Here is a 16,293-nt window from a genome sequence, read left to right on the forward strand (position 1 = left end):
TTGCTTCCTACTTCAATGCAAATAATTCCTCTTAATGCTCTTTTATCCTCAGTTTCTCATCCTGAAGCATTCACTCTCATTTTCTACCAGTGTCACCTTAATGTCTACCACCTGGAGTTGTGACTATGCCTCCCCTTTGCTGTTCTCTCTGGTACTGTCCTTTCTACTTCACTGCCTGAGTTACACGGCTTGAAAAATAGTAGCCAGCAATCACTGTCACCTGGGCTTGGCACTTTTCTAAGCACAAAGGAAATTAAATATTGAGCAGTAATAAGTGAAAATGAAACATGGATCGTTATGGCAGATCATGAGAACGCTAAGGGGCCTTGAATTGCAAGGGATTTTTCCTTAAACCATTCTCATTTCACAAGGCCATCTATGTACTCTGTACCCAAGGGCACTACCAGGCCCACAGCATTTAACACAGCACTGAGTCTTCTCCACACTCTATTAATTTGGATGATCTCTGGCTGGTTCAAGCCACAGCTGTTGCAGACCCTGTACAACTCTGCTGCTGCTGATTGCCATTCTGGTAAAAGCAAGAAAGCAGCATGGGCCTGCTCCTCCATTTACCTAATGTATCCTCACTAGCATTGCCCTGTAATATATCTGTTACTGATCAATACTTGATATAATTTTAGCGAATAGTGTTGGAGCAAGCCCAAAAGCTAAAGCAGATCTTCACATAAAACAGGCAGCAGAAATAAATGGGGAGAAAGCTCACGTGGAAAGCAAAGCAGAGATGGTACTTTCTGTGTCTGCAGATTCACTTGGTGACAGAGTGTGGACAGACCTCTAGGTGTGACAGACAATGGGACAGTTTTCAATCCTAGGACTGCAACAAGTCCTAAGTCCTGAAAAAGAACAAGAAGTCAACTGAAGACCAACTATTAGTTGATTGAGTGGCAGGCAAAGATTAGAATTTTCTTTCCTTCAGTACATGACACAAGGCCAGGGCAGTGTGTCATGCAGTTGGGAAAGGCTGAGAGTCAGGGTAGGCTGCAGGGAGGAGAGCAATGTCACTGGATAAGGGACCCAGGGTACACGAGGAGCACAGGCTCAGACCAGGATGGGTGCTGTGGTGCTGAGCCACTAGGGCATGATGGCCACACAGTCTGTCTAGGGGCAGGAGGGGCAGAGAAGAAGCCAAACGTGTGTCTTGAGTTCGAGACTGTGCAGATCTCTAGAGTCGAATTTTGCCTTCACACAGCTCAGAGTCAGGTTATTCACGACATTCTTCAATATTTCCCCTAAAACCTGGAAGCTGTTGGTTTCCCTACACTGAGAATGCTTTCGAAGGAGACCAACTTTGTTACTTGACAGCAGCAACTGGTCTCCAATCAACATCAGACTAAGAGCACAGGAATGTGTCAGGGTGGCTGCTGTTGGGAGCAAACTGTCCTATACACTTACCTCCTTTTGATTCAAAACCTCTTTTGTGGGGAGTTTAGCTGCAGGCAATGACAGAGGGAAAAGAGCCTTTGTCTCTATGAACTCCAGCATGTGGCAGCTGGATTGCACTTCCAGGTAGCAATGGGAGGAAGACTGTGCAAGTGGAAAGTCGCACTAGGCTCCAAAAATTTGGGCCCACAGCTCAAAGTCCTGATGTCTCTGAGCTTTTCCCGCATATAATTCTAGAAAGAGCCTCTGGTAAAGGCAGTGTTCATCTCATTATCAATTCGATTTTTGTCATAGCCCTGCTAGGCTCTTAATTTCTTGTGTTAAAACAACAAATGAGATGACCCAGCTGCAATCTCTAATAGGTATCATGGGTCAGCAATCATTCATTTGTTATAGTGCCTCTCACCCGAAGGACAGAGATGAAAATTTGTCCTCCTAATGGCAAGAGCTGTAAATTAGTTTTATTTCACTGTTAAATCTAGATGCCTGAAAATTAGGATGACCAGCCCTTAGCTGGGAAGAAAATGTGTCAGCTCAAGGGATTTTCTGCATTAGGCAAATAGGCAGCTCATAATCACCCATTAAACAGTCACAGTGCCTGTGTCCTGACACCCTTGCTGCTCGGAGTCTGAGTGGCTGCTGATAACTGAACATGGTGAAACTTTGCAAGCCTGGTGCCCACTTCTGGGCCAGTGACCCCAGCTCCACTTCTAGCTTAGGAAGAGAAGTGAACATCTCCTGCAGGTGCTCATGGTAATATCATCTTTCATGAAGATGGACATGTTCAAGATAGGGATGACGAATTTCTCTGTGAAGGTACATCTTATCTCTGTTATTAAGGGAGCTTCAGATGAGCAGGTCAGATTTGAACATGTTGATCTGTTAGACATATACATTTAGATGAGACAAATCCCATCCAGAAGTTAGCCATTTGTTTGTCACAGTGGTTCTTTGGCTGAATATTATCTTTATCCTTGAAGTCTTTGCAAACCCTGTGGATCTAAATGATGTTACTCTGAATTAGCATGGGCTCGCTGTGGATTTGGAAATTACAGGGTAAGCCATCACTGCATAGTTATAGGGTGCAAAGGAGGGAAATGAAGTGGTTTAAAAACAGATGGAAGCTCTGTTGACAGGGGCATGAAGGTGCCTAACAGCCTTCACCGAGCCAGCAGCTGCTGGTGAAGTTGTAGAAATACTTGAGCGGTTTGGTTCCTCTTGGGAGTGTGGGTGTCCCTCTAGCAGTCACTTTCACACATTATTCATGCTTTTGGCAAGACAGACTGCACAGGACACCACACAGCCATTCCTACTTGTTAAGCCTGATCCCGGAGGGCTGCCCGGAGCTCTCCCAGTCATACCCGAAACCAGCAGGGGATGCATTGCTCACCCTGACTGATGCAGTTCCTGTAGCAAAGCCACGCTGTTCACTGCAGGCTCACACCCAGCAGGGAGAAGGGATTGCAGCAGGCATCTCAGTGGCCTGAGGGCACCCTCAGAGGGCAGTGAGGACAGGCAGGCAGCACTGTGTGAGAGATGGGGAGTAGAGGTTCACTACATTCCATCCCATCCCTGAGAAACCACGCTTCCTCTGTGCAGCACTTTGGGAAGAAAGAGAGGAGTTTGTACTTTTGTCCTGGGAAAGAAAGGCTGAAACACATTCCATGTGATGAAATGAGTGCTGTCATCTTGTTCAATAATGTGTCACACAGAAAGCTCTCTAAAAAGCTCTCTGTAGAAAGCTGAAAATAAATTTTAAAAATCTACCCCACTGTCAAATCCTCAAAACCCGTAAGTGTATCAGAATAGTTGTAAAATTACTCACTTTTATGATGTGCACGTTATAGAGTATTGTACAGCCAGACAAGTTTATAAGAACATGTACTAAACTGCCAGCATGGGGAGGACCTGGCTGAAGTTAACACATAAAACCTTGCCACAAGACAAGTGAGGGTGTGAGGAGGGACACTAAAGAGTGAGAACAGCTTTGAATAAGAAATGTGGTCCTCTGCCCCCTTTTCCTGGTGCTCCACTTGCACTGAAATAGGAAATTTGAAATGGAGAACCAGAAAGACCAGAGCTGATAGAAGGAGCCTGTGGTATTGCAGCCAGAGCTGCATAATCTATGCTAATGGATTTCTGACTTTAAAAATAACTAGACTCTAGGGACTGCAGCTCTGCTGGGTAATGGGTCTCTAACCTCTGATTGTGCCTGTTTTCCCCATGAACAACCTCATCATTCCCTAGTGATACCCAAGCAGTCAGCCTCACCTCCATGTCTGCTGGTGAATTCATGGAGCAGATCCTCCTGGAATATGTCAAAACATGTGGAAGACAGGGATGTGATTAGAGAAAGCCTACATGGCTTCACCAAAGACAAATCAGGCCTGACTGTTTCAGTAGCTTTCTTCAATGAACTGACTGCATCAGCAGACAAGGGAAGAGCTACGGCTGCCATCTACTGCAGCTTCTCTAAGGGTTTTTGTACAATCCCCCCAATATCCTTACCTCCAAGTTGGAGAGAGGTATGGGTTTGACAGATGGACTGTTGGATGAATAAGGAATTGACAGGATGGCAGCATCCAAAGAGTAACAGCCAATGTTACAGCTCAATATCCAAGTGGAAACCAGTAATGACTGGTGCGTCCCACAAAGGTCCCATACTGGGACCTCTAATATTTAATATTGTATATTTAATTTAATATTTAATATCTTCATCAGTGACATAGGCAGTGGGACCAGTGCACCCTCAGCAAGTTTGCAGATGACATCAAGCTGAGTGCTGCAGCTGATTCACTTGAGGGAAAGGATGTTATCCAAAGGGACCTTGACAGGCTTGAGGAGCAGGGCCTTGTGAATCTCATGAAATTGAAGTGTGAGGCCCTGAGCCTGGGCCAGGTCAATCCTGGGTATCAATACAGGCTGAGTGATGGGTGGGTTTGGAGCAGTCCTGTGGAAAAGGACTTGGGGGGTACCTGTCCACATAAAATGAGATGTGACGCTGCAATATGCACTTGCAGCCCAGAAAGACGACCATATCCTGGTGTGTATAAACATAAACGTGACCAGCAGGTCAGAAGAGGTGATTCTGCCTGTCTACTCCACTCTTGTGAGACCCTATCTGGAATACTGCATCCATCTTTAGGGGATCCCAGGACAAGGATGTGAACCTATTAGAGCAGATCCAAAGAAGGGCCATGAAGGTGATCAGAGGGCTGGAGAAATTCTCCTATGAAGACAGGATGAAATAGATGGGATTGGAGAAGAAAATGGTCCAAGGAGATCTGATTGCAGCTTTTCAGTTTATAAAGGGGGCTGAAAAAAGAGATGGAGAGACATTTTTTACGAGGGTCTGTAGTAACAATTTTAAACAAGTAACAATTTTAAACTGAAGGAGGGCGTGTTTAGGTTGGACATAATGAAGAAAATCTTTACTGTGAGGATAGTGAGCCAGGGGAACAGGTTGCCCAGAGAAGCTGTGGGTGCCCCATCCCTGGAATTGGCCAGTTTGGATGGGACTTTGAGAAACCTGATATAGTGATACATGTCACTGTCCATGGCAGGGCACTGGGACTAGATGATCTTCAAAGATCCCTTCTACCCCAAACCTTCTGTGACTCGGTGGTTTTACACTCCCTCTTGCTGTTGGCACACGAGGTCAGAAGGCAGGGGCCAGCAGGCCAGGGGATCCAGGGGATTGTCCCCCGAAACAGCAGAGCTGCAGGAGGCACAGCATAGAGAGTGACTGACTCAGCCTCTCCTGGGTAGGATAGACAGTAGCTTTCTATAAGCAGGAATGTTAACTGAGAAGATTGTTGTGGATTTTGGTTTTCAGTTTTTTGCTGTTTTTTTTCTTTTTAATAAAACCTTTAAAATTTTCAGTCTATTAATAGCAATGGAACATTGTCTTCTCAGGCTAAGCTGAGCCTCCCTTTCTGTTCTTTCTTTCTACCTGCATCCTCCCCTTGTGAAGAAAACTTCTAGAAGAACTATTCTTTGAGAATTTGAGGGGGAGGATGAAGAAGGAACAGGCTATGATTTGCACAAAATTAAAAGAATATTTGAGACACAATACTAATGTTCCCAGAGAAATGCCCCCTTTCCTTACTGCAAAGAATATGTCAATGAAGCATTTGCATACATTACACAAACTAAATTAATTTACTCAGACTTGCTGTTTGTTTTTCATGCCCAAAGCTAATAGCTCACATGGATTTTCTGGGTTGTTTTGTGGATTTTTCCCCCTTTCTTAAGCCTGATTACACAAACTCAAGACACGCTTTTATCTAACAGTGGAATAAGGATGAATTTTGGATTGTCTTGTAACACTGAGACGTTTTTTCAGTACCACACCTCCATTGCAAGGTATCCAGATCTAGGGCAAGCTGAAAGTCACTAGTGAAGGGGCAGAGATGTGCAGGGGAATGGAGAGTTACTCTGAGCTGGAAACAATTTGTTTTCCCTTCATCTATAACCTGAGCATGACCCCCTCCACACCACTGTGGGTGGGTTTGGGATGCCACTGCTTGCTGGTACCAGGAATGCCTCAGCAAGAGGGAGACAGGCAGTACTTTAGGACACCCTTGCATTTCCTCAGAAACAGCTCTCAGGAGAAAGCCTTAACTGAAGATGTGGAGTGTTTTATGGCTCATACATTGTTCAGTGACTGCTACAGAGGTGTAGGCACAGGCAGAGCCTATGGGACAGGACAGGGAGACAGGGCTGGCAGCACTGAGGGCCCTGTGTTCCCTCCTCACTACGCCTACCTGCCCCCAGCCTGCTGTCTGCACTCCACTGTGACAGTGTGGCACAGGCTTAGCTGGACACTGCTGTGTTGAGAGAGCAATGTGACATAGACCACAGGGCAAATCCTTGGCCAGCAGGGGTGCAGAGATGGGATTGGAGACACAGGTCCCACCAAGAGAGGCTGTGGGCTTGTTCAACAACCACCAGCTCAGCCCTTCTCTCCTTCCAGCAGACCAGTAATGTTTGTGCCATCCTTTGGCACTCCTGGGGTGCATCTCTGGAAGACCAATTAATGGATTTACATGTCATATAATTGTGATAGCTGGAAATTGTCTGATGGAAGGGGAGAAATTCAATTGTCTCAGGATGGATTTGGTCTAATTATCTCAGATGACACCAGCAAATCTGCTTCTCTTGGAGACACGCTGTTACTGTAGTAACTTGTAAATGAATATCAGATGATGAGTTATTTAGAGGCAGTCTGAACTGCTATGTTTATGAGCACAGTGGGCAATCATTTCTTCTTTCTTCCTTTTTTTTTTTTTAATTATTTTCCATATTAATTTCTTTTTCAGTGTGGTTGTAAACCACAAAATCAACAGGTCAGATATAGGGCTCTTGTGAACTCTGCCTTCCCTATCAGACAGAGCAGATGCTGCTTGGAAGTGCTTTATCACTTTGCTTTTAATTAAAGTCTATAATGGTTTTGCATTTTGTGAACAGGCTTTATCCAAAATACAAAGTGGATTAAGGATGAAGCAAATCTTCAGATAACTCTGCATTTTTGATTATCTCTATTGTACATATGCAGGCTGCTCACTCCCTCACCCTGAGCCAGGATCAGCAGTGTCTCATGAATAAGCTGCTGATAAAAAATGGTTACCCCCTGCCCTTGTGGAGAAAGAGCTGATAGGGTGTGCCTTGGCTTCTGATACTTGCCTTGTGTGGCCAAAGGGGATGGCATTTAGAGGCATCACCCTTGCTTAAATCAAGGCATAAAGTCTTCTACTCCAAAGAGAAGACGGTAAATGTCTGCACACCCCAGTGCATCAGCAGTTGCAATGCAGCATCAGATACACTCTGCTGTGGTTTGCTGTCGCTGCACTGGGCCCAGTCCTAAAGTGCAGAAGAGAGAATACAAGTTGAAAATCAGCTCCCAAGGGCATGTCCCACCCTCCAGACTGGCTTTTTATTTTGACTAGCAAATAACTGCCAGATGCTCCACAGAAATTGCCTGTGCACACGGTTTTGCTTGTATCTAATCAGTATATTTTATTTTCCAAAGATAGCACAAAGAGTGATCTCAGGTTAGATCCATCAAACACAGCAGCTAAATCAGAATCATTTTCCTGAGTGTCCATTACCCTGCTGCAGCTTTGGCTGAGGGTCAGCAAGGTAGTGCATCTCCTTTCAGTTTGAAACACGGGAAATTTTGATATCCATGTGGGTTTGGAAGGGTTCATCAAACATAGGTTTGAAGTAGGAGAGCTGGAGAGCATGACCTTGTTCCATCCTACCAGTGTCCACATGGGTCTGTCTTGGAAAGCATCTATAGACTGAAATGTTCTAGTGTGGATCCTGTTTATATTTCATTATAATTACATTGTTTTCAATATATTAAAGAAGGTTGAGTTTCTTGAAGTTTTTTGCTTGTACTTCCAAACTGCATGGGAGTTAATGCTGAAAAAAAATGAAATATTTTATTTTTTGAAAAGAAAGCAAGGGGATTTAATTTGATAATAACATTTCTCTTTTCACCTGGCATACATTTAAAATAATGAATCATAGACTTGCTAGATCTACCAAAAAAACAATGGTTTTTTTCCAAAATACCTCAATATATATGTGGATTCATCTAAAATTTGGTGTCATCCGATAGAGAGAAGTGTGTGGTGCAGCATGGATTAAAGCTGCATTTTCTCTGCATAGTTAGAGGTGTGTAATTAGCATGAGGACAGCCATTAACACATCCCTGTGCTGTGTCACCAAGTTATGCCTGATTATGTTGCAAAGTGAGATTAGTAAAATGAGCTTGAAGTTGTCCTCTCACGGCCATTTGATAGTAGGGAAAACAAATCCTTCCACTGCCAAAGTTGCAACTAATATTCAGTACTTAAGAAATTCAACCGATGCATTCATAATGAACAGGATTTTGTGTAATTAAAATTTTAAATAAATCCCCATCATGAGCCCTGGCTTGGATTTCTTAATTTCAGATATGAAAGTACAGCTTTTGACAAAATAGGTTGAGGGGGTTGGGGTTTTTTTCTTCTCTTTTCTTTCATCTGAAAGACTCTAAAAAATCTCATTAGCATATTAAAAAGAGCAGAAAATAAATTAAATGAAGACCAGGATTAAAAGACTCACTACTTTCTTCATGTCACCTTTATAGTTCTTTTGAGCTTCTGTCCCTGTGAGGTGGGTGTAAGTAATGTGGAGGTGGATGTTAGGGGGTGGCAAAGCTTTTGTGAGGCAGAGAGAAGCTGAGGATTAAAAAATTATTGGAGGCAGTTTCCACACAGATGAGAAGAAGCAGTCAGCCCCTGAGAAGCCAAGAAATAGGAAGAAGACAGTAAGAAAACTGAATAAATGGCACATTTCACTGGCAAAGAAGATGCCTATTTATTTCTGCAGAAACCCTAAAAGTTGCCATGGTTGCTGGAAGTTGCTGAAAACCCTGGAAGCTGCTCACTCAAAACAATCTCATAGCTACAGGCCAGGCTCCCCCTTGTCTGCAGAAATCTTTAGGTCACTGTCAAAAATCCACTGAGTTTTCATGTCTCATTTCCAGCTGCTTGCCTACCTACAGGGTGACTGCATCTCCTGTTGCTCCTTGTCGCAGGCAGGTAGGTGGAATTGTAACAAGGGGTGTGAGCACAGCCCCTCTCAATCCCTGGCTCCCACTAAAGGTTGCAGCTGCCATGAACATGCACAGCTCCTACCAACTCTCCCGTAAGCCAGCCAAGAAAGCTGTGGATGAAGAGGAAGTAGTTTGGGTACATGGAAGGAGTAGTTTCCTCTTGGAAGGGGGGTTAGATTACAATGTCTCGGGGTGTGCTAGGGTTGGACTGGGGTAGAGAGGGAGCACTGTCTTCTGTTTTGGGCTGACTGGTGTGTCTGGTGGCTTTGTTTTCATCTTTGCAGTTTTCTGTGTGACCCTGCTCAGAAGCCCCACCGTGGTGACCTTCAGACCACTCCACTGATTGCCCCAAGCAAAGAGCCCAGCAATGGGTGAATTGATGAGTGTTTGCAAAGTGTGTGACCACTGGAGAAAATGCAGTTGCATGGGTGTGAAGTGTCTGGAAAGGGATTATTATTTGCAGCTCCTGCTTTCCTGTCAGAAACACCTACTTACTGGGCAGTGAACCAGTCCCTGTCCTCCCTCCTTGGGATATTCAAGGCACGCATTGGCACTGCTCACAGGGATGAGAAAGGCTGATTTTTGCACATTATGTGTATTACAGTAAGTAAAAGTATGAATGAGGCATCCAGGTTTCCAGTATAACACTGAGGAACATTGGAAAGTGCTGAAAGGTGATGCTTAATCTTTACTCTGAAGACCTGAGCAGTGTTTAATCTTCTACAGTGTGGTGGTGTTACCCTCCTTATACTCCAGGTCATCAGTGTCCAGGCCCTCAGCCATGGGATAGGAGCATTGCTTTTAACTCTCCCTCACCCTGTGGGGTTTATATTGAGCAAATTCACCATTTTTAAGTCAGAACTTCAATGGCAGGGCATTTAGCTTCTGAAGCTGCACTTGGTCTCCCTGCTGAAGCTGTGCCAGAGTGCAGCAGAGAAGCAAGGCTTGAGGGATGGTGGTGTATCCATTGCCTGCATCCCACAGGGCCATGAGCTCAGCCAGCAGAGATGCAGTGTTGGTTGCTGCCTCTGTTTCCACTACTTTCACCATAGCTGAGCGAAAGACTTCACTAATTCCAGTACCAAAGGTCCCTCAGAGCACGAGGAGCAGTAGCAAAGCCCTTCTCCTGGGTGGATGTCTCAGCTTTGCAGCTGCAGATTCAGAGATGTGTTTGTGTATTCTTTACCTCTTTGGAGGTATTTAACTCTTGGATCTACTCTTCATCTTTCCCCTGAACTTTCACTCAAGTCATTGTAGTTGTAGCGGTGGTAGGGAGCCACAGATTTACACCCTCAGCCATCCATTTCTCTCTCCCATGGGTTGCCTTGTCTCCAGCACAGCAGGAGAAGCCCATAGTGGTGCAGCTCTTTCCTGACTAAAACAGGGTTTGTCCTTCTGTTTCTTGTCTAGAAACCAGTAAAAACCTCTGTGGGTCTGTGCTGAGGATGGGTTTGGTCCTCTCTGCAGGTTGAGAGGGTGTCCAGGGGGATGCTACATCAGTACCTCTTGGAGCAAGTGAATTGTACTCCAGCACTCTTCATGGGCTGTAAAAGGAGCTGACAGTCTTCAGGTTAGGGACTTACCCTCAAACATCAAAGGTAGAACAAATGTGTCACATCTAAAGCAATTTGCTGCATTTTTTAGCAGAAAACCTGTGTCCCAGTCCAAATCTAGTCATGGTTTGGTTGGGATTTTTCCATAAGAAAAGCACCACATGTTTATAAATTGCTCTTTACCAAATTACTTGTTCTTAAAAAGAACTGCTCTGTAATAAGCTGCATCATTAAAAAGATATTTTTCTGTGAGCAGCAGAGCCTGGTTTCCTGGGGTTTTGGTGCCTCATGGTGGGATTATGTTGCATCTAATGAGGAGCACTCTGGCTGAAGCCTTTTCTCCTGTTCATAAAGACACTGTCTCATGTGAGTTCTCTGGTGTCTATAATCCATTTGGGATCAAACTGCCATTGTTTAGGTTCTCTCTTGTCTGTCAATGTAATACTGCCCACGTGGCCAGCTGTTCCTCCCTGGAGACATGAAAGGGTCATGCTGCTCTACCCTGATGCCTCTTCTCTCAGAAATGGTTGAAAATTAAAGCATTTGAGAATTCCATCCCACAGTTCAATTTGACTGAAATTGGCCCAAAGGCTAAAAGATAATTGAGAATAATACTGGACTGACACAACAATATAATAAACCTTATTTTATTAAGTAATCGGGCAATAAATGGTAGAAAGTAAATACTGGAGCAGATTAAACATGGAAAAACTGCTCATAAATATTTATTCAAGCATTAAATACACTCAAGATGAACATTTTTTGCCCGTTTTGCATTTCAGTTTTAGCATTCCAATTCACAGCTGTATGAATGACCAACAAGAGCACACTCCAATAGTTACACTCATGCCTCAAAAGTAAATATAAAATATTTTTCTCTGAGATATTTTTTTAAAAGTGACAGGGAACTATTAAACATTTCTTTCAAAATACTACAAATTTGGAATTTTGAAACAGGAATGTCAAGCAATTCAGAAGCCAGATTTTGAAGATTGTTCTTACCAAGTCAAAGAATAGAAATAGATCATATCATCTGTGGCTTGTGCTGAGTTTCCAGAATTTTCAATAACCCTGAAATGAACAAAGTTAGACCAGAAATCCTTTGTTGAAGTGATTGATGGAAATATTTCAGAAATGTGAGTTGTGACAGGAAATTCATAATTATGTATGTACACACAAAAATTCACAAGTTTAGGAAAGAAGAAAGGTATATTGTGTAAGTTGTTTATTTATTTATTTATTTATTTATGTAATTTATTTTTTTCAGTTCCCAAGCCATAGAACTGTGTTTGTCATAAAATGATTTTTGAAGATATTTGTATTTTCTTACCTTGGATGCTGCTTAGATGTACGAGCTACCATTGTTCTCCCTGTTCATCAAATTAGGAGAATGCATTTTTAAATTCAATTTCATCCTCAGTGGAAATGGTTTCTCTGACTCTGGTAATCTTTGGAGAAGAATTATACACAGTCTATAAAGCTTCAAATTTCAAAACCTAATTTTGAATGTTAGTCAAGAGGTTAATTTAAGATTCATCTTCCAAAAGGCAAGTTAAATAAAACTGATAGAAGGCTGGAACTTGTCGAGTGGTTGAGAGGTTTATCAGCATGTGAGTACAAGTTCATTAGTTTTAATTAGTATAATCACTAACGTTACATTAACAGTTTGGTGAGAGAAAGTAATTGCTCACACCCACTGTATTAGATTGGGAGATTAGAAATCATTTTATGAGGCAATTAGCATTTCAGCAATTTTTTTTTTAAAGGCTTTTACGATCTGCCATTGCAGTAGCCTCCTTCACCAAAAAGAGTTTAAATTAACCATAACTTTCATCCTAATGGGATGCAAAAATTAATGTAGAATTAAGTGTGAACCAGTAATCCCACTGCGATAAGCAGGCAGCTAAAGCCACAAACCTTGATTAGTTTATAATGACCTGTTTTATTTCCCAGACAATGATAGTCATTTATCTGTCCTCAATTCATTATCTTCTCAGAAAGTTTATATTCTTGAATTTTATACAGCAAAACAAATAAAATATGCGGAAGGGAAAAGTAGAACAGTACTACTGAAGTAATAATTGCCGAAAGAAAAAGCTGCCAGTTTCAATAGTAAGGCTTAACTTGTCAATTATTCTTCATATCAAATGCCAGAGGAAAAAGAAACAGCTCCCTTTGACTTTCAGTGCCTTGAATTTCACAGCAACAGAAGAGCCATGAATTTCACAGCAACAGCAATCACAACCCTGCTCTATCCATCAGAACCTTTGGCAGCCACTGACACAATGAGAATAGATGGAATTGTCATCCTGGTGGGCAAGGAAGCCCTGGCCATCTGAGAGTTAGGACAGTTTACCCAAGAGATTGCCTTCCAAAACATCCTGTCAAGGAACGTGTGAGTTTTGGCAGGAAAAATTGCTTACAGGAAGGCTGTAATGAAAGCTTTCATGGTATCTGTAACAAGACAACGCACCCTTTGCAGCAAATCTACCACCCATTATAAAGGATTATGCTGGCCCCTGGATAAAACAAACCTCTGCTCAAAAATCCCAGATTTACTGAGTTGAATGTGGCATGGAGGAGAACAACTGTTAAATGTTGGAACTATAATGTAGTTCATGTCATTTTGGGTTCATATATTAAAATAAGGATATGTGGGATGTTATTTAGGGAGTTACATTAATCTTCCTAGGACACAGGTTAAAGCAAAATGTCCCAATATATGTACATACTGCTATCAGGAACATTAATGGATGTAAGAGATGTACCTTTATGAAAGGAATTCAGAGAGAAAAATGTTTAAACAGCTAAAATTGAGGCACAACTAGGAAGCCTGGACCTCAGTCTCTGGCATCAGCTGGTGTCACCTTGAGAAGCTGAACTACTCCAACTAAGATCTGAATCCTGCACTCTAAGGGCTGCCTCACTATACAGGCTGCAGGCACTCTCAGGTAACCAGGTTTCCATCTTGGGTGGGTGAAGCAAACGCTCAAAATCGGGTAAGATGAATCATGACCAGCATGCCTGTGCCTTAGGGTTTGTCTATGCACACAGTTACTGTGGAGAGACATTACTCTTCCTGAATAACATTACATGTGAATACACTTTTGGGTGAGTAAGTCTTGTTTCTCTTCAAAAACATCCACTTGAGAGAGACAGAGCAGTTTTCTTTTCAGTCCTCACATGGAAGTGTTCTGCAAGAGCTGCTGCCTTTTTAGCGAGCTGTCCTACCTTAATCCAAATTTACTTTAGTATGGAAATGCCCTAAATCTGCCATCCAATCACCTTTGAGAGCAATTTAAGATTTATGATGGTAAGGGCATCAATTAGGCACAAACACATTGACCAAAAAAGTAATGACGGTATCATATACAGTAAAAACTGACATTTATTTCACAAATTATGGATGTAATAAAGTCTATTGTTTCAGGAAAAATGCCTGTATTTGCCTGTATGTTTCATTAAAGAGTAATAATGCCATACATATTTCATTCCCTTGTTCTGAGCAGCAAGAGTCTTAACTATATAAAATGCCCCATGCTGTCCTTGCTTTGTTGGGTTGTTTTTTCCTTTTAATCAGATTTTTTACCCTGAACTAATGAAATTGCTGTTTAAACACATACATCATTTTCATTTGAAGTGACTTATCATGACTCGAACAGTTTGTCTGTTCTCCTGGAGAACAAGGCAACTGCCATCTCTTCGTGCTGTGCAGATCCAGGAGAGGACTGCCTCTGATCCCCGAGTTCTGTGTGTATTCTGGTGTGCTGAGTTCTCTGCACCCCTGCTGGTGCTGCATTGGGAGGAGTATGGGTGACTGGTGTCTGTGGGGTCTGCACCGTGCATATCTGCACTGGTTTCTGGCCCACTTGCTCTCACATTTAATTTCTCTCTTCCCATAGTATGCACCGACCCGCTGTGCAGCTGCACAGGCGTCCACAGAGCAAGACATCCTTCCTCCCTGCCACCACCACGAAGTGGTGCACGACCCCCAGCTGGTCCCCTGCACGTGCCCGCTCTTCTCCTGCCCGTGGGAAGGGCACCTGGAGGTGGTGGTGTCCCACCTGAGGCAGACCCACCGCATCAACAACCTTCAGGGCGCGGAGATTGTCTTCCTGGCCACGGACATGCACCTGCCCGCACCCACGGACTGGATCATCATGCACTCTTGCCTTGGCCACCAGTTTTTGCTGGTCCTCAGGAAGCAGGAGAAGTATGAGGGCCACCCCCAGTTCTTCGCCACGATGATGCTGATTGGCACGCCCACCCAAGCCAACAACTTCACCTACCGGCTGGAGCTCAACAGGAACCAGAGGCGCCTCAAGTGGGAGGCGACGCCCAGGTCGATACTGGAGTGTGTTGACTCTGTCATTTCGGACGGGGACTGCCTCGTGCTGAACACTTCCCTGGCTCAACTCTTTTCTGACAACGGAAGCCTAGCGATAGGAATTGCGATAACCACCAGCAAAGTTCACAGCTCTGAAGCTGAAATGTGAGGGGGAGGAGCAGGAGGAGGAACAACTGTAACAATAATGGTGCTCTAGCTGCCTTCTGAGAGCCAGAACTCGTGGACTTTTTTGTTTGGGGGGGTGGGTCTCAGGTCTTTTATGGTATTTAGTACTTGTCCACAGTGGGCATTATGTAAACATCCCGTGGTTACGGTCCCTGTGTCATGTATTTACTGTTTTGCTAATACAATTTTATGAGAAATTTTAAAGAGGCTAATCAGTTTATTGCCACCCTCCAGCAGCACTGGAAAGAGCACTTGGTAATGAAAAGAACACCCAGGGTGACTCGCAGGAACCTTTGGTCTGACCATGCTCTGCAAATACCTGCCTAATGGACCAGAGGCCCCCGTGCCTGATGAAAGGTCAAGTATTCCACCACGGGACAAGAGTACCAGGTTTCCATATTAGCAATAGTGATTCAGCTCCTGTGCTTTGGGCACAGACAAGCTCTGTGGGGGCTGGCAGTTTCAGAGCTCCCTTCAGCTTCTGAGGAAACAACTTTCTCATCCAAACAGTGAAAGCTTAGAAGAAAATGTCACTCCCTCTGCTGAGCAGAGGGCTGGGAAGCCTCATCCTGCATTAAACTGGGAATGACAGCCAGTGGGTGGTCACAGTGAGCATGGTTAAATCTCACTCTTGTATCAAAAACAGCATGGACAGTTTGCTAGATGGCCTGGCCATAGGATGGATACAACCATACCTAGCCATTGGGACATTCATCTTTTTAGCTCTCCTTAAGCATTCAAAAAGAGATTTTCAAAAAACAAAGTGTAAGAAGGGTCCTAAGCTGGATACTGATGTTGCTACTGAATTCTGTGACAGTTAGACCCTCAGTTTGTGCTGCTAGATATTGATTTACAGCAATAGTGATAAGACACCCGTTTTCAAATTGGCTTTGAGATTTGACATGTGCTCCTTTGAAAACAAAACCTCAATGTTTTTTCCCTTGCATACATTTTGTGGGGCAGTGGTGAGGGGTGAATGTCACTTCCTTCTCCTGAGGGTGTTTCACAAACGGTGACAGCCACAAAAAGGCACAGGCTTCTCTAAGAGCTTCTTCCTTGAATGGTTCCTTGGGGGACAGTTGGAGGCAGGTGCTGGCCATGTCCTGTCACTCATTCCCTTCTGCAGTCAGGCCTGTTCCCCCACAGCCAACAGCAGCAGTGAAATCCCACTGCAGTAGGTGACGTGTTGAAGGAGGGGGCTCAACAGATAGTGTGACACA

The 16,293-nt window shown here is 43.7% G+C and overlaps 1 protein-coding gene across 1 annotated transcript in view; it reads left to right on the top strand.

Moving 5' to 3' along the window:
* SIAH3 (siah E3 ubiquitin protein ligase family member 3) overlaps positions 1–15,056 on the top strand; it is a 39,336-nt gene extending 24,280 nt beyond the window's left edge. The window contains 4 exon segments of the mRNA XM_063393529.1: positions 204–224; positions 1,969–1,997; positions 9,314–9,323; positions 14,509–15,056. Coding sequence (XP_063249599.1) covers positions 204–224; positions 1,969–1,997; positions 9,314–9,323; positions 14,509–15,056 — 608 coding nt within the window.
* The last annotated feature ends 1,237 nt before the right edge of the window (positions 15,057–16,293 follow it).

The sequence above is a fragment of the Prinia subflava genome, chromosome 3, assembly GCF_021018805.1.
Source record: "Prinia subflava isolate CZ2003 ecotype Zambia chromosome 3, Cam_Psub_1.2, whole genome shotgun sequence".
Classification (NCBI taxonomy): Eukaryota; Metazoa; Chordata; class Aves; order Passeriformes; family Cisticolidae; genus Prinia; species Prinia subflava.